The 18543-nt window shown below is 38.2% G+C and overlaps 1 protein-coding gene across 2 annotated transcripts in view; it reads right to left on the bottom strand.

Annotated features, from left to right (window-relative positions):
- Nucleotides 1-17662, bottom strand: part of ATP13A4 (ATPase 13A4) — a gene marked incomplete at both ends in the record, with an annotated part of 126487 nt that extends 108825 nt beyond the window's left edge. The window contains one exon of one of the 2 annotated variants that reach the window (XM_081300940.1): nucleotides 17579-17662. In XM_081300940.1, coding sequence (XP_081157066.1) covers nucleotides 17579-17641 — 63 coding nt within the window. The remainder of the gene's footprint in view (nucleotides 1-17578) is intronic. The other variant, XM_081300939.1, reaches the window with a different exon arrangement.
- Nucleotides 17663-18543: the final 881 nt, after the last annotated feature.

Here is an 18543-nt window from a genome sequence, read left to right as displayed (position 1 = left end):
TGATAAACTACTAGCAAGAGAAAGAAAGAAACAAAAAATTACCAATATCATGGATGAAATAAAAAAATAAAAAGAAATACCATTTCAATGAGAAAAACAATTCTACTTGCATAAATTTGACAACTTAATAAAAAGGACCAATTTCTTGAAAAACACAAACTACAACTCAATGTAAAATAGATAATTTAAATAACTCTCTATACTACTAAGAGAATTGAACTTGCACTTTTTAAATTCTCAAAAAAAAAAAAAAAACAGATAGTTTTGCCAAAAAATTCTACCAAACTTTTAAAGAACTAACAACACTTTAATCCAATCTCTTCCAGGATAATTATAGGATAGAACATGTCTCAACTCGTTATATGAAGTTGGCATAACCCTAATTAAAAAAAATCAAAGACAGCAAAGAAAAACAAAAAGAAAACTGCAGACCAACATCCCTCAGGAATATAGAAGCGAATGTCCTTAACAGATATTAGCAAAGAGAATTCAGCAACATTAACAGAATTATACATCCTAACTAAGTGGGGTTCATTCTAGGGATGAGAGGCTGTTTCAACAGCTAAAATAAATTCAGTCAATATTAATTTAATAGACAACCATTTTAACAGAGTAAGGAAGAAAAATCACATGATCATATCAATCAATGCAGAAAATGACAAAATTTCATATTCACTCATGATAAGAACACTCAGAAAAATAGGAATAAAAGGGAACTTTCTCAACTTGACAAGAAGCATCGTTAAAAACCTACAGTTAACATATTCAATGGAGAGAGACTGAATATTTTCCCCATTTGAAATACTGATGAAAGAAATCAAGGAAGAATTAATAAATTGAGAGACGTTCCATGTTCATGGTTTGGAAACATGCTTTGGAAACATGGCTTTTAGTAAAGATTTTAATTTTTTCCAAATTTATAAATGGATTCAATGCAATATGTATCAAAATTCCTATAAATATTTTTATAGATTATAAATAAGATAATTCAGAGATTTATAGAGAAAGATCAATAAAGTTTAATCAATAATAATTTAAAAAAAAATAGGAAAGATGTGGGAGCAATCAGTCCACTTGATTATATGGGTGCTATAATCAAGATTTTATAGCACTGGCACATAAATCAATGAGATAGAGTAGAAAACCAAGACAGACTTCCACAGGTATACCCAATTTGACACATGAGCAAAAGCAATTCAGTGAAGAAGAAAATAGAACAGTCTTTACAATAAATGCTGCTCAAACAACTGGACAAGCATAGATGAAAAAGAAGAAAGGAAGGAATCAGGGAGGGAGGGAGGGAAGGAAGAAAGGTAGAAAGAAACGTAAGTCTCAAACACCTTATCCCCAAATTAATTCATAATGGATTACACAATATAAAACATAAAACAGTAAGAAAAAAATTGAAGAAAAGAAATATCTATAGCTAGCCAAAGAATTCTTAAACTCAAAAACATCTTAAGTACTGCCCATAAAAGGAAAAACTGATATACTGGACTTAATCAAAATGAAAAAAGTTTTGCTTTGTGAAAGAGCCTATGGAGTGGAGAAAAAGGAAAACTTATGATAGGAAGAAAATGTCTACAAAACACACTTGGGAACAACCAGATATCCATCAATGGGTGCATAGTTAAATAAACTATGGCATATGAAATATTACTCAGCAATAAAAATGAACCAACTTGATACACCACAATAACCTGGATCCTCCTCTAGCGCAGCTGAGTTTTTAAAAATCCATTTCCAAAGTCACATGCTATATGATCATATTTATATAATATTCTTGAAATGACAAGATCATAGAAAAAGAGAATAGATTCGAAGTTGCCAGAAATCAAGGAAGGGGTACAGAGAGGAAGGAAGTAGGTATAAAGACATAGTGAGACAAGACGAAGGATCCCTGTGGTGACGGAAATGTTCTGTATCTTGACTGTGTCAGAGTCACTCTCCTGATGTTGTGATATTGAACTATGGTTTTATAAGAGGTGACCTGTGGGGGAAAAAACTGGATAAAGCGTGAACAGTATCTCCTTGCCTTATTTCTTACAATTGCATGTGAATCTCTAGATATCCTTACAAAACAACACAAAGAAAAAGAAATGAGTGAGGTAGATTTCCCTATTGCTAAGTGATTTCTCTCCAGAAGTCTCATGCTTTGGGGGCTCTGAGGATCCACTAGCTCTTGGTTGCAAATAGCAGCACCTATTTCCAGTAGGTGAAGATTCCAGGAAACTTCAAAATGAAGGACAGGTGAGTAAATGAATCAGACAGATCCTACAGACCCAGTCTATTTAGAGAAAGAAATGGAAAGGACACAGAAGAGGAAGTTCCTGACACATAATGAATGATTAATGAAAGAATCCATACTAAAAAGAAACCAAGCTTCTAAGCAAAGCTACAGCAGCTCCTAAATACCTATTGATTCCTCTGGCAGCCTGTGCAAATCCTTAAATACCACCAGCCCAGGCGCTTTCAGCACTGCGCTAAACCAGCACTTGCAGATGAAAACATTTGAACAACTCTTACAAGCAAGTTTACTATGGCAATAAAGGCAAGATTAAAATAATATGAATAAAAAGAATAATGCTGAGATCAGACCAGAGAGGAAAAGAGCAGAGGTCAACAAACTTTTTCAGTAAAAATACCAGATAGAGAATATTCTCAGCCAAATGGGGGAATCTGGTGCCTCTCTCACAACCCAGCTGTGTGTGGCAAAACAGGAAGAGGATGTGTAAATAAATGGGGAGAGGGGCTGTTTTCCAACAAAATTTTATTTACAAAAAGAATAGGGGAGGGGTTGTATTTCACCCATGGTTTCCAGATTCCTGAAGCTGAGAAGAACAGAAAGCTTTAGTCTTTGCATCTGTAATGAGAGTAACCCACCTAACAGGGCTATTGAGAATTTAAAATGAAATAGTCCATGAAAGTGTTTAGCAATCACAATGAGGTAGGACTTAGTAAGTCGTGAACAGAGGTTTGTTATGGTTATTAGTATAAGGCGAGAATCTGGCTAATCCCTAGGTGCATCACCGGTCTGGACTCCTTGTTGACAGTGACCTTAGTCACACCAAAGGTCAATTATCCCTATCTTGCTCTTCCTGGTAGGTACCCCTTTGTCACCAAATCCCTGTGGATTTCAAAGACAGAACACACCAAGAGAGAATGGCTTCTTAAAAGTGTCATATAGAATATCTTTCTAAGATTTTCCGATGTCAAAGAAACTGTGCCCCATGGAGAGCAGCTGAAGAAACTGAGGGTTTGGATTGAAGAAGAGATTCCCAGAGGCATGGAGATGAGGGTGTTTGAGGACCGTATTTAAATACACAGGTGGCCCCAGAAGGCAAAAGAGTTTGGACTAATGAATTGAGATTAATGAACCATATTTCAACTCAACAGGAGGAAGAGGGCTGTTTTGAATAGTCAGCTCTGCCTTAGAAGGACATGGTTTGCTTGTGGTAAATTTTGTATGGGAAAAATAAGGGGAGAGACGGTCAGATAAACTTTGAAGAGACTTCTGACCTGAAACTCTATGAAACAAGTGCAGTGTGACAAATCAGTCAACTCTTTCTCTGAATTCTAATTCTCACTTACTTTTGGATTTATATACTATTTGATATAGTATTTATTAAATTTATAGTATTTATTAAGCAATTATTTAGTATTATTTTGGAATGCAGCTATAACCAGTTGCAGTGGCTTGTCATTCATTATATATATATATGTGTGTGTGTGTGTGTGTGTGTGTGTGTGTGTGTATATATATATATATATATATATTACTTACTATTATCAGGTACTTTTCTAAGCATTGGGGATATAGCAGTGAATAGCTGATCAATAAGCCATTACAGATTCATTTAAAAATATGTCCTCCTTTTATTTGCATATTCTTTTGCTATTTTTTTCAATTGGCTGATTAATTTATACATGGACAATGTGAAGGTAATTATTTTAATGTTGCTCAATGTGTTAAAATTCAAAATTATTGGTTTTTTTTTCCTTCACTGAGACTTTATGTGAAATTTCAGAAAGAGGATTATTGGATTTTTCTCCCTATCATTTTCCGGGACGTACTGGAGATTGAATTCAGAAGAGCTTAACCACCAAGTCCCATCCCTAGCCCCTTTTATTTATTTTTATTTTGAGACAGGGTCTCACTGAGTTGCTTAGGGCCTCGCTAAGTTGCCCAGGCTGGCTTTGAACTTGCGATTCTCCTTCCTCAGCCTTCTGAGTCGCTGGGATTGCAGACATGTAGCGCCATACCTGGCATCTCCCCCATACATTTGAAATATCTCACAATCAAACTTTTGTTAAAGAATAAATGCTATCCCTCTGAACACAGGATACAGAATTTGGTAAAAATAATAGGAATTATAGCTTTTATTTATTCATACTAGCATAGGAACCTCAGGGAGAAACCACATAGAAACCCGAAATGAAATCTGAAGGTCCCAAGTTAGTGGCCAGTACCCCGTTGCCCCTGCCCCATGTTCTGCTGTGGTCAGAATGGATTCTTTAGATGAATACGGGCCTTCTGCTTAAAAAAAAAAATCTTTAGAGAGAAACGTCACAGTTTCCTATCACACAATCCCTGCTCGTCCTTTTCCAGGAGGGTGAATGGCAAAGACAGCATTTTGAGTATCAAAATCCCATCCCTCATCCCTCCCAGCAGTTGAACCACTAACGAGGAGATGAGTTCTACCTTCATCTAGATCTCTGCTCCTGAAGGGGAATTAAAAGCCCCAGCAGCCTTACAAAAGTACAGTCCACAAAAGGTATAAAATTAGGACACTGGGAAAGACTCTCTGTTAAAAATAAGTAAGGGCTGGGGATGTGGCTCAAGTGGTAGTGTGCCCACCTGGCATGCGTGAGGCACTGGGTTCGATCCTTAATGCCACATAAAAATAAAAATGAAGATATTGTGTCCACCTAAAACTAAAAAATAAATTAAAAAATAATAATAATAAATAAATAAATAAATAAGTTTCTCTAGCCTGTGCAAAATGCAGACCAGATTCATACTCAGAGGAGTTTACTGAAACATGACTCATAGCAGTAAACTGAAAGCAATCTGTGTATAACAAAAGGGCAATTATTAAGTACTATTACATGGCCATGAAAATAAAGTTTATTAAGAATTTTAGTAATATGGCAAGAATATATGTCATAATATTAAGTCAGAGAGAAAAACAACATAAAATCATGGAGTATGATTTCAAATTTAGCTGAAACAAAAGTGTGGGCCTAGAAAGAACTGGAAGGAAGCTGCTTCCGGCAAAGTCCTACTATCCCTCTGTGCATTGGATGGTGACATCATGGTGACTGTTCCCTTACAACATGACCTTCTGTATTGTGCACATTTTAATCATTGAACATGCTTCATTTTTAAAATCAGAGAAATGAATAATATATTTTTTGAAGAGCTGTTTTCTGTCTGCACACAGATATTTACAATACCAAATGAAAGCTACATTATATATATTTTTTTCCAGTAAAGAAAATCACCCTGTGGTACCTGACTATTTTAACAGTATTTAAGTTCAGTTCACCTATTGATGATCAGATTGGAATTTCCGTTTGTGTGCCTGTTTGTCTGTTCCTATTTCTTGTTTAGACCGCTCAACCCCATTTTTTTTTTTACTCCAGGTAATGGTATACAACGCCTCCATTTCTGGCAAACTTTACTAATCCCAGCTGATGTGCCTTGTGTAGAGTTGACTCTGACCCACTCCAAGAATGGCCATGTGACTACAAACACAGCATTCTCCAGGCCACGCTGAATGGGAAGAGCAAACATGGTCCAATCAGAGACCATGAGAAATGAGTACTGGGATGACACTATTCAAAGAAAGGCAAGTCCTTTTTTCTACTGGGATGGTTGGTCATGTCATCCTAGAGTTATCAGAGTCTGAGAACATAATCAGCATGGTAGAGGTACATCAAATAAAAAGGGGAAAGGCCAGTACTGATGCACTTTTTTCGCCCCTGGATCAAACTGTGCCTGAAGATGAGTTGGATATACTTGGATTTTGAAACAGCCAACACATTGACTTTGATTTGCCTGAGATAACTTGTGTTGAATTTTTCAGTTCCTGGTAACCAAAAAAGTTCTAACTAATAAGAAAGTTTGCTAAAAGCTAGACAGGCAGCAGAGAGAGAGAGAGAGAGAGAGAGAGAGAGAGAGAACGGAAAACAAGAATTTTCTTAGGTAAGAGTCAGATAATAACATGGTAATTAAGAAACTTACGTAGCTGCCGAATATGAGTCAACTGTAGGTATGAAATTGACACACTGAATTAAAAAAAAAAAAACTTGTGCTTTTTTTTCACCTGTTTAACAGCTAAAGTGTTCCTAGTTTCAGCAAAAAAATAAAATGTGGTGTCATATCATTTAAATATTTTTCTATCAACCTAACATAAATTCCTTGAGAAAAAAAAATTAAAGGAGATACAGATGCAAGATCAGGAAGCACATGAAAATTATGCTGAAATTTTCCAAAATAACATAACTAAAATAGTCTGCCAGACAAATCTCATATACTCTTTTAATAGTTATTGTTACCTAACTGGTTAGGATAATGATTAAACACAGTTTATCTGATTTTCAAAGGTTTCTCTTAGAGACTTTTGCTTCTAAATGTAGCATGCTACAAAGAACATCACCCTCACCCAAACCACCAGGGAAAAAAAATAACCCACAAATAACCCACAAAATCATGAATTTCATTGAGCCCATCAGATAACTAGGATTTCAAGTCAATCAAGTAAACCAAATTCCAAAGAAGGACAAGCCCCTCCAAAAAGAGAGAACGTAAAACAATGTTTTCATCTTCTGCCGGTTGTGGGAGAGAGTCGTGGCTGCTATAAAGTGGGTAAGAGGAAATCAGCTAAAATTTTAACAATTTCACAAAGGCCAAGTGTAGTTGACAGCAAATGTCGGTAATATCAGAAGTTTTCAGACCCCAAAAGAGTTCACATCCACTCAGAATCCCTTCCTGACAGACACCAACTAGCATCCATGAAAGGAGCCTGAGGACGAAGGAGGACACAGCCCAGAGGTCCCCTTGACTGCACAGCTGTAAAGGAGGTGACCAATGGCTCCCGCAGACAGAGAGGCTCAAATTCCCTCTCGCTTCTCTGGACCCTTCTCTCCAGTGTTTTAACCGCTGGAATGGGGTAGTGATGGGAAAAGTTCAAGTACTTCTAAAAAGAATGAGCTGTACCAGGGCACAGGCAAAAGTCCCCTGGCTGGAGGAAGGACAGAAGCCAAACTGCTCTGCCACTTACCCTCCTGACATCAGATGCTGCATTGAAGTCAAGCCTAAGGCAAAGGAGAGGCAAGACACCCTCATCAAGGCTGCAGAGTGTAAGACAGACTTGGTTGCTGGATGAACTAGAGGCTACCAAACACCAGTCCCTGGAACCCAGATGCAAAAGACTGTCTAGGACCAAGTCTGGAATGAATAACCCTCTCCATCCCCGCCAGCAAGCCAGGAGGCTGCCACCAAGGTAGCGGAGGAGCAGAAGAGACCACTTCTGTGGTGCAGAAAGGGGCATCCAGGTCATGGAACTCCAGCACCTCTGTGCCTCCTCATTTCCATGCCCAAAGGACCTGAGACCCATGGCTTTCATTAAAACAGGCCTGTAGGGTTTGTCTCATGTGAGTTCAACATTAACGGTTACACTAATACACACAGTTTATGTCATGGTCAACGCAAGAATAGGCCACAGCAAACACAAAGAAATGAAGGCAGTTGACTTTCAAGAATTAGGAATAGGGGCTTTGGTGTCAACCTACCTCGGTTCAATTTTTGCTACATCTTAAATACCAGCGTTGGGCAGATTATGTGGTTTCTCGGTGACTTCTTTTGTAAAATCGGGATCAACAACCCAGTTGGGTCAGGAAAGAAAAAAAACTATTGTAATACATGCACCAAAATCTTCAATTTAGCTTATCAGGAATTCATTAAGTAAACATGTAAGATACAGACACAAACATGACACCTGTCTCTGACAATAACTCACAGGCTATTAGGGGAGAAGAATAAACACAAGACTCTAATATAAAACTTAATTTTAAAAAAAAGCTGCCACACAGGCTTGTAAAAACTTGATGAAAATATCAGTAACAGGACTTTAAACCTAGACTGAAAAGGAAGTGTGACCACGGGTTCCCTTGTGATTTCGTGAAGGAAATCAGATTGAAGGTGGGTTTTGATGGATGAGCAGGATGCTGACTGTGGGGATCAGGGAAGACATGCTCCTGGTTAAAAAAGTGCATAACCAGGTATGATGTCAGGTGTCAGTAATCCCAGTTCTCAGGAGACTGAGGCAAGAGGCTCTCTTGAGCCTCGGAGTTGGAGGTCAGCCTGAGCAGCACAGTAAAACCTCAACCTCCACCAAAAGTATATAATATATTCTAGAAAGAGCAGAGTATTTTATATTCTGGGAAGAGCAGACTACATTTGAGTGGTCAGAGAAACTAGAAAGTGAATACTTGTCTCTTGGGATTGCTAAAGGAATTAGCTTAGGTGGGTGTTTGTGCAGAGCCCTTAGCATTTATAGTATCTTTTTTTTTTTTTTTTTTTTGGAGACCACCTTAGCATTTACAGTATCCATTTTGTTTTTGGAGACCCATAGTTGGGGCATTTTGAAACTTTGACCAGACCCTCTGCCCCAATGTTTCAGAATCAGTATATAGAAGAGGAATTTGTGAGGATCAATCCATGTTTTGAACCAGCTCCAAAGCAAAAGTATTCAAGTAGTTGTTTTTTTCCTCTAAAGAAATATCCTTGGAATACCTGGTGTTTCCAAGTAGAAGGAGTGTACTGAAACAATCATCAATTGCATTTTTCCATTAAAAATCAGATAGAAGTAACCCCACTTATATTTTTCCACTTAGCTACCCAAACTTAATTTTTCATTACTATTGGTTTGGAAATGGCCTCAAAATACATATTGTACCTCACTGTGTCGTCTTCTAAGTACTGATTCTGAAACTTGAGTATCAGAGTATCCAACTACGGATCTCCCAAAAATCTAATTGATTCTGTAAATGCTAAGGTGATTATAATCTCAGGGGGGCCATGTGCATGCACCCATCGAAGTCAGAGAGTGTCCTGGCCTGAAGGACATATTTCTCCAGGAAAGCATGCAGGACATCTGGACCTCTTCTCTGTTCTTTTGATGAGCAGACATCCAGGGCATAGCTGTGTTCATTGTCCGTAAGAGTAGCCTTAGGCAGAGGGTGAAGTTGGGGAGGCCGTTTCAGGCAGCTCATCAAGGTGCACATGATGGGCACTGGGAAATAGTTGCAGGTCATTTAGGTGGGCGGTCCCACTCTGGCTAGTCTTTAGTCTTCACAAAGCCTTTAAACTGTAACCTAGGAATAAATCTGCTCTGGATACATAACCAAATCACCAACTCCTTTGAAGATTAGGTTTTGCTTTTTGTCTTTTATGGGCTGAAGACACTATATAATTCTGTGTTGGTTAACCACGACCAATACTCTTATTCCTTCATTCATGGGTAATGTACTCAGCAACTGCCATAAATTTCTAATCCAACATAACTTAATGTCTCCAGATATGTTTTTTCTTTCCTTGACTAAAAAACCTCACAGTATCTTGAAAAAAAAATCAATAGTATCACTGAGACTTCTTAAAATGTTACACAGAGATTTTAAGTGCCTATTTTAAATTTTTAAAAATTGTGAGTATGTTGGAAAGGACCTTAAGAAACCAGTAGCAGGCGTTAAGCCTGGTTCAAACCAGTAAGATATTATTATCTCTACCTTGTAAGTAAGGCAAAGTCCAAGCAAGGTGACCATGATTTGCTTTAAAGTTGTAAGAATTAATGACAGCAGAGCCAACAAGAAAACGTTGGTCTCAGTCCTAATGGATTTCTTTTTTCAGTTACACCTTGTTGTTTTTTCCACCATTAACAAGAAAAAATAGCACATCCTTAATTTTGCAAAATCAAGAGGCAGTAAACCATTGTTTAAGGGAAGGACTTAGGCCATAGTCTGACATTACTTAGCCAAATGAACCTGGGTATGTCATTTAACAGTCCCATGCACCTTTATAAAAAGATAATATTCCTATAGAGTTGTTGAGAGTATTAAATACATTACTATGTGTATAGTTCTTATCCTGGACTTGACCCAAATAAACATTAAAATTTACAACTATTACAATCCCCACTCCCCTCCCTGTTTCTATGTTTCCCTCTGGGATCCAATGGCAGCATCATTCTTCCCCATTGAACAAGGTAGGAACCCTGGAGACAGCCTTAGTAACTACTCATCCTGTTCATCCGTCACTCTTATTCCATAGTCTATGGATTAGGAAGTCTCTTTATTTCTAACTTCTAAATATCTCCAGTCCTTACTCTATTCATCTTCTCTAACTAATCTGTGGATTAGTCCTGACTCTTTCACCTGGGCTATTTCAAACTCCTCCTTACTGATCTTTCTTCCTCCAACCAACCTTCCACACCTCATTTCTTTGGAAAGGCAAAGCCTACCATGTTACTCTTGTTTCAGATCTTCCAGTGGCTTCCACACTGTCAGCCAGGCCAGTGTCACCACCATTTGGATTAAGTGTATGTCTACCATCAAAGATTTTAATTATAAATCAATGTCTTTCTTGTGTGAGTGAGTTTCCAATGCTGGATTAGTTACTACTGAGAACAAGTTGCTATAAAGCAAAGCTGTTCTTTGTGTTTTCTCTGTTCCACATGCACCTGCATACCCCTCCATTTTTCACGGTGAGTCAAAGTAGCATAGAGCTCTCACCACATATAACTGTCTGATCTTGAAAATTCCAGTCTTCAGGATTGTGAGCCTAATAAAACCTCTTTAGAAAGTAAAAAAAAAAAAAAAAAAAGATTTTAATTCAGTAAGTCTACAACAGGACCTAAGAATCTATTTTTACATATTCCCCAACATGATTCTAGTATTCTAGTACAATTATTTCATTGACCAATGTTTGAGAATCATTTATATATATATATATATATATATATATATATATATATATATATATATATATATATATATTGCACATGCATTCAGATGTCTTTTAAAATCTTACCTACCCTTCTGGGGAAATTAAATGCCATCTTTGCCCTTGAAGATTACTCAGAGTTGATTGTTCCTTCTTCCATGTTTCCTCAGCTCCATAGGCACAACTTCCACAATGGCACCCACCACATCACGTGACCATTACATTTGCACCCAAGGCTTCTCCACTTGCAAGGACAGTTTCACGGGCATGAGTCCTGAGCAGTCTCACAGGGCTCTGCGCTCAGAAGGACCCTCCACTTAGTTTAATGCACAGCTATTACCATCGTGAAATTCTTAATGATTGTTGAACAAGGGTCACCTCATTTTCATTTTTCACTAGGCCCCACAAACTATGTCTTGCCCACTCAGCTGTGAGCTCCTTGAAAACAGAAGCTGTTTGTTATTCACTCAAAATCCTCCTTGGTTAGCCCAGAGGCCTCCTGGCACAGAGGAGAGGTTTCTTAAATATTTGTTGAGTTCATACATGAATGGATGAAGGGATAGAATGAAGTGTCTCATAGAAAAATAGTGCTGTACGGCTAATTAACTCTGAAGAATAAGCCTTGTTGACACTTGCAGGAGAGGAAAGCCAATTGACAAATTCGTAGAATGATTGACCATTCCAAATAAATAACAAAATTTTCTAGCTTTGTCGTAAAATTACTCAAACCAGGTCTACTTTTGAACTCGGCCATCGGCCTGTTCTCCCAATGTAAAATTGCAGGTTATTGGAGCTTGCAGTCACACTGTCAAATATGCCCTGCTTGTCTGTGCCAGGTACTGCGCACAGTTCCAAGGGGAGCAGGAAAGGGAAGGAGAAGGCCACAGAAAGGTGAATCAAGCAGGGTCCCTTGTCCTCCTGAAGCAATTAAATCTCACTCCTCAAGAGTTTATATCAAAGATGAGTCGACTTCATGGGAGTTCTGCAGCAATGAATTGAGAATAAAGACATCAGACTTGGCCAGTGGCCCAGCTTCCTGAACATTTCAACTGACAAAATGTCTCAGCCTGAACACAATCCCTCCACTATGAGATCTGTGGGTTCACTACTTAACACTGGCAACCAACTCGGAGGTGCTCACTGAGCATAATAAATAAGTGGCTATTGAGGTGGGGGAGGTGCTTCTGCTCCCGGGTGTTATAGAAGAAAAGGCAAACTTCAGCTATCAAAGTGAGCCAACAAGTCGGTGAGGACAAATGTCCCTAGTTCACACAGATGGCACAGCAGGACTTCCAATGGGACTGAGACCACACACCACCCACTGGCACATCACATGCCCCTTGCAACACTAACTTGGTGCTAGGTTCTCAGAAATGACCTGCAAGTTGAAACAGCATTTCTTGATTTTCCACATTCACTAGTTTTTAGCTGCCCAGTATTTAACATGATTAATTATGTTAAATATTTCCCAGCACTTCACAAAACATATTGTTTCCTATAAGCTCCTTTATTTTTTCTCCACACATGTCCAAATACAATAATAATATCATATTTGGATATCATCCATTTGTTCACAGAATGCATCGTGGTAAAACAAAACAAAATAGAGCACATTCTATTCTCTTAAAACATGCAGACGTTAAATAACTACTTAGCATAATCCTACTTGGTATAACATCAGCAACAACTTAAGAGATTTTAGTCAAAAAATAGAAGTGGCGATGAATATATAGACATATTTAACCTCCAATTAAGGAAATGCAAATATAGCACAACCATAAATTATCATTTTCACATACGGATGAGCCGGAGTTAAAAAGATTGAAAATGTTCTACGTTGGCAAGTCTGAAGAGAAAGGAAGTTTTGGCAAGAAAGGATCGATGCTCAGTACAAACTGTTACAACCACATTTTGCAAAGCAATAGGGCATTATGTATCAATCAAAATTAAAGTGTGCATCCCCTTTAATTCAACAATACCATTTCTAGGCTTTTATCTTAAGAAAACAATAGGACAAGTATATAAAAATACATATACAAAGTTGTCCTTCCCAGCCACAAAAGTAGAAATAACAGAAAAGTGCAACATAGGAAATTCAACACAGCACGGTTCAGCCAAATACAACTTTTTAAAGCCATGTGGCACTAGAATTATCAAAAGAAAAATACATCCATAATACATTTTTAGGTGTAATGAGAAGGCCAGCTTTCAAACATAAAGGAGTTAGGGGGTATAGGCCAGCTTTCAAACATAAAGGGCGAGGAGTATAGTTCAGTGGTAGAATGCTTGCCTAGCATGCATGAGGTCCGTCAGTCCAAAGAACCACTAAATAAATAAGTAAATATTCAGATAAATGATTCCATTCTTTATTTAAAAATAACTATTTATGAGTATGTGTTTGCATTTCCTAAGAAAAGGTTGGGATTGATTTTATTTGGTTTTGCCATGATGCATGGTACAACCGAACAGATAACATCTACATAGTATTGAGGTATATATCGGGGTGGGGGAGAGACAGTCATGAGGAAATGACATTCTCGGTGGCGTGTTGATAAATACTTATCAGCCGGCCTTCAAGGGGGGCAGAATGGAATTTCTCCTAGTGTAGGACCCACAGATTTCTAGGACATAATCACTACTAATATTATTAATTTGAAACTACGAATGTGATATCTCTGAATATGGAGTTGGGAAAAGATGTGCAGTTGTACACCATTACATAGTATTTTCATGGTACAGACACAACAGATAAAATTTTGAGAACATAAGCCGGGCACGGTGGCACATGTCTATAATCTCAGCAAGCTCAGGAGGCTGAGGCAAGAGGACTGAGAATTCAAATCCAGCCTTAACAACTTAGCAAGGACCTAAGAAATTTACTGAGACCCTGTCTGAAATTAAAATAAAAAGGACTAGGGATGTGGCTCAGTGGTTAAGCACCCCTAGGTTCAATCTCTGATACAAAAAAAATAAAAGAATATAGATAATATAAAAACAATTATATAATAATAATTTGTAGTAAAATAATTAAAAAGTGGTGAATCGTATGTATGTATTTTTATAAGTCTGGAAGAAGAGTTGCCTATATGGTAATATTGATGGTGTCCAGATGTAAACTCATGAATCATATCTACTTCATTCTTTAGATCCTTATTTGCCATTTCAATATTTTCACACTAAACATGTTACCTTTATAGTCAGAAAAAAAATTCACAATTTTTTCCCCTTATCTGCTAAAACCTAAGAAAGAAAGAAAAAAATTTCCAAGGCATTATTACTTTTAAGAGAAGTCTTTCTGGCACAAAATGCTTCCCAGCATGGTTTTATTAGGGTGAAAAACGTTTGCCCTAATCAAACCATGATATATCCATTCAGTCGTGTCATAAGGAAACGAACATTAATGTTCATATGTCCTTTCCAAACAGAAATAAGAGACATTAGATTTCAAAGTGATTTGAACTCCCAAAGAGTCTGATTCTCTCACTTCATAAATCAGGAAACTGAGTCCCAAGATGGGTGTTTTCTCCAAATGAGCACTACACAAGACAGTTACAAAGTAAGTCAGAGGCTCTCTATTTATAAATGCTCTCTATAGAGAATAAAAATATATATTCCTCTTGTTCTTATTTAATGAGAAGGGATGACCTCATTTTGTGGAGTAGTATTCATTCAATTGGGTAATTGTGGAGTCTCTGACTCCTCCTACCTTTATTCAGACAATAGCAGCTCACACTCCAAACCTTATTTCTCAAAACACTTCCACATAAATGTTGCCTGTTGATCCTCTTAGGAACCCTGTGAGACAGGCAGGGTAAGAACCACTCCTACTTGATAGATAAGAAGACTGGAGCTATAACAGGCAAGTAGCTTCCCAAGGCTGGTGAGAACCAGGTCTCTAGCTGGACACAGAGCTCTCTGGGCATCTCCTATCTGAGGCCTTTCCAAAGCAGCCATCTGGATGAACCTACTTCAGAGGTCACTTTCTCCCCTTCTCTTCCTCGTCTTTCCAACAAATTCTTTTTTCCTTTGGCACCTACCTGTCTTATTCTTCACATAGCGGTTGTTATTCATTCAGGTCACTGGTGTTGCTCTTTAGTTATTTCTTTATTTTAGAATAAAAGATAACTCCAGCCATCTTTAGGCCTGGAATATTCCTGTTCTTTCTTGACATACAGGCTAAGCCCCAGAATTTGTTTTCTCTCAAAATTGGAAGTCATTTCATATCATCAGAGAAATTATTTGGCCAATGTCCAAAGAACAGGTCAAGAAACTGCAAATGCTTTGGTGTGACACCTTTTTAGACCATCATGGCTCCTAAAAAGGACTAACCTGGAAGTTGGAGAAGACAGACTCAATGAGGAACTACAAATTGCATGTACCCAAACAGACCCTGGGTGAGCTTGGGTGATGGTCTCATCAGCCTCATTTCATTAAGGGAAGAAATGTGTTAAGAGCACAGTGTCCCCAGAAAGAACTGAAAATTATCAATGCAGATCCAGAGACACACAGCTACCAGCTTTATCCACATGGCACTCCAGTCCCTGGACTTACTGACTGATGCAACCCCGAGCAGATTCCCTGGGGATGGATTTCCCCATCTTTACAATGAGGATCATGATACCTACTTTCCAGGGTCGTGGTGAAAAATGAATTAGCTACTCCCCAAGAAAATGCTTTATAAACTCAAACTCAGCATAAAAATCTGTGGAATATCTGTAAGAGATCTAGATCATTTTTTAATTTCATTGCTGTGGGCAAAGGATGGAGGAGTGAGAAAGAAATTTGGTGTCAAAGAGCGCCAGGCAGGTGGCCAGGTTTCTGCAGGCAGAACCGGGGAGCCACCAGAGCATACTAATGCTGCACCTCTGCTGAGACTGCTGGTCAAATGACTCCTCACCAGAAAACACAGTGTCCCCTCCACAGCAAAGATGCTCTCCCGGCTGGCCAGGCTTACAGCCACACACAAAACTAGGCTGACCCCCTGATGTGTTGATGGTGACTATAGAAAGATGAACTGCTAACAAAGCTGCTTTGTTGGGAGAAATCTGTACCACCAGGGAAGAGGTAGTAGATATCTTAAGTCTATGAATATCCTCTGGAGGAAAAAAAATGATCCCTAATGACATTTCAACTACAAATTGTCCAAGAACAGAAATGAGTAGGCAAGAGGAGAGCAGGTATGTCTGTAAATGAGGGAGGGGGGACAACCACACCATTATAGAGTCTCAGCTTTCTGTGAGGGTGCTCAAGATGAGGATAAAATTGTCAGCTTAATATGAAGAGGAATAGAATATAGTTCTCTTAAGAAAACATTCCAGAGAAATAAGGATATATCTAGCAGAGGGCCAAAAAAAACCATTTCTGGTGACATTTGTGTAGGACCTTGAAGGCAGCTGTCACTCAGCAGCCAAATCTGAAAGAAGTAAGGATATGGTTAAGAAAGCCATCTGAAATTAGATGCCTTTTATTTTCTTATAATTTTTCTTTCAGCTTTGATAGAAGAAGGGATCTACTCTTGAAGGTCCAAAAAAATGTTGTTGCTATAGGAACAGGTAAGCAGATTAAACTTGAAAGACCAGTTTTGAAACAAAGAATTTAATAGTCTAGGCTCAAGCAATTAACCGAGAAAACATTTTAAGTAAATATCTTTTGGGTTTGTTATTTATATATTAATTCTAGGAAGATAAAATGCTATTATAGGATGAGAGCATCACATTTGAACATTTTAATTATATCATTACCAGCATAAAAGACTGTGCTTACACAATTAGCAGAACGACCTTATTAAACAGAAGTGTGCATTTCTAACTCTCTCTTGATTACATTGTAATTGAGAAATATAACTTTAAATTCAGCAAGAACATGAGAGTTATCTTTAATTTTCCTACAGTTCCCAAGACAGAAATGCATCTAAAATAAAAAAGACAATGAACTACAGAAAGTTTTCTGTTAGCAATCTCTGTAACTAGGGAGCTACAAGTAAAATTCTAGAAGTAAACAGAAATGTGTGTAGGCTGATAATTGTTAATATTTTATGTGTCTTCCCTGTCCAACAGTCTAGGCGAACAAGATACGTGAGAAGAGAAGAAGGTCAGAGACCCAACTGTGTTGCTGCTTCTCTATTGATGTCTGCTCCTTCCTATCAGGGAATACCCTGCTCCTCACCTCAGGGATCACTGGCATTATTAGAAGTTTCGAACAGAACTTGCTATACTGATGAGGCTCAAAAAAAAAAAAAAAAAAAAAACGAATTATCACGTGGCATTGTGTTTCTCTCCCTTTCTGTTTTACTTAAAAAGAAAACATTCTTGATAAAATGAATACAATATTTTCATTCTAACAAATTTCTACACTCAAAGTTACATTTACAGGACAGAAAGATTTTGTGGACATTACCTCTTCTTGTGTAACCCCAGATCAAAGTGCAGAGAAGTGTGTAAGAGTGTGTATGAATGCACATGTCTGCCTGTGTGTGTGTGTATGTGTGTGTGTGTGTGTGTGTGTGTGTGTGTGTGTGTGTCCCAGAGATTGGGGAAAGAGAATGTGAAGAGGAGAATGTGGCTAGAATCTTACCATCTCATTCTCTTCTCCTTCATTGAGCAAAGCATGCTGGCCCTTCTCAAAGTGGTCCCCCATGAACAAGTGATTCCACTCCTCCTCCCTGACCCTCCTGGGCACACGCTTCCAGTAGGAACTCGCCGAGCCACCGCCGCGCCCCAACTGACTGAAAGAGTTAATGATCCTCCAGGTTAAAACTCCTTCTGGAGCACACACCTTCTCTCAGCAAATGACAATACTTAGCAAACTGAACTCCTCCCACGAGTCACCCTCTGCAAGGAGGAATTTCTGGCTGCTCCTTGCTGACTGCATTCTCTTAGAGCAGCTGTCTCAAAGGAGTCTGCTCCCATGCCGATCTTTTTGTGCCCAACTTACAGGAAAAGAACTCATTGCCTGCCCAGTGCCTGCCAGCATCAGACATCTGACTGCAAATCCAACAGGACAATGCAGAGCTGGCAAGATCCTTCCAAGGAGCGGGTGCAAGAACTCCCAGGTTGCTGCCTTATTCACAGGAGCTGAGCCAATGGGGGTTGAGGGAAGCTAACAGAGCTCCAGATTTTAATTTGCTTAATGAAAACCCCAATCCATAGGTTTTTAATAGTACCTTCATTCATTTTGCTTACGAAAGGTACAAATTATCACTAATCCTTTTCAAAAGGTATTCGTAATCGCATTTTCTTGTGCATGCAAAAATATTCTACTTAATGTCTATGTGGAGTTAAGTTTGCTTTTCTTGCAAACATAAAAAAAAATGGATAATCAAACTATTCTACGTAGTCTCCCTTCACTCAACTATTGGTGGTTAAACTCTTAAAGATGTCTAGAAATCAAATATTAAAGTGATTTTACAACAAAACTCATTTTTATTTGCTCACAAATTATTCAATGAACACCGTTTGAGCACAGGAACTACATAAATAAATCAAGTCATATTTGCTACCCTCGGGCTGATGTGGGGATTCAAACATGCAAACAAGTAG

Source organism: Spermophilus citellus (genome assembly GCF_964194105.1).
Source record: "Spermophilus citellus genome assembly, chromosome: 7".
NCBI lineage: Eukaryota > Metazoa > Chordata > Mammalia > Rodentia > Sciuridae > Spermophilus > Spermophilus citellus.
The sequence above is the reverse complement of the archived record's forward strand: the minus strand, read 5'-3'. Positions and strand labels throughout refer to the sequence as shown.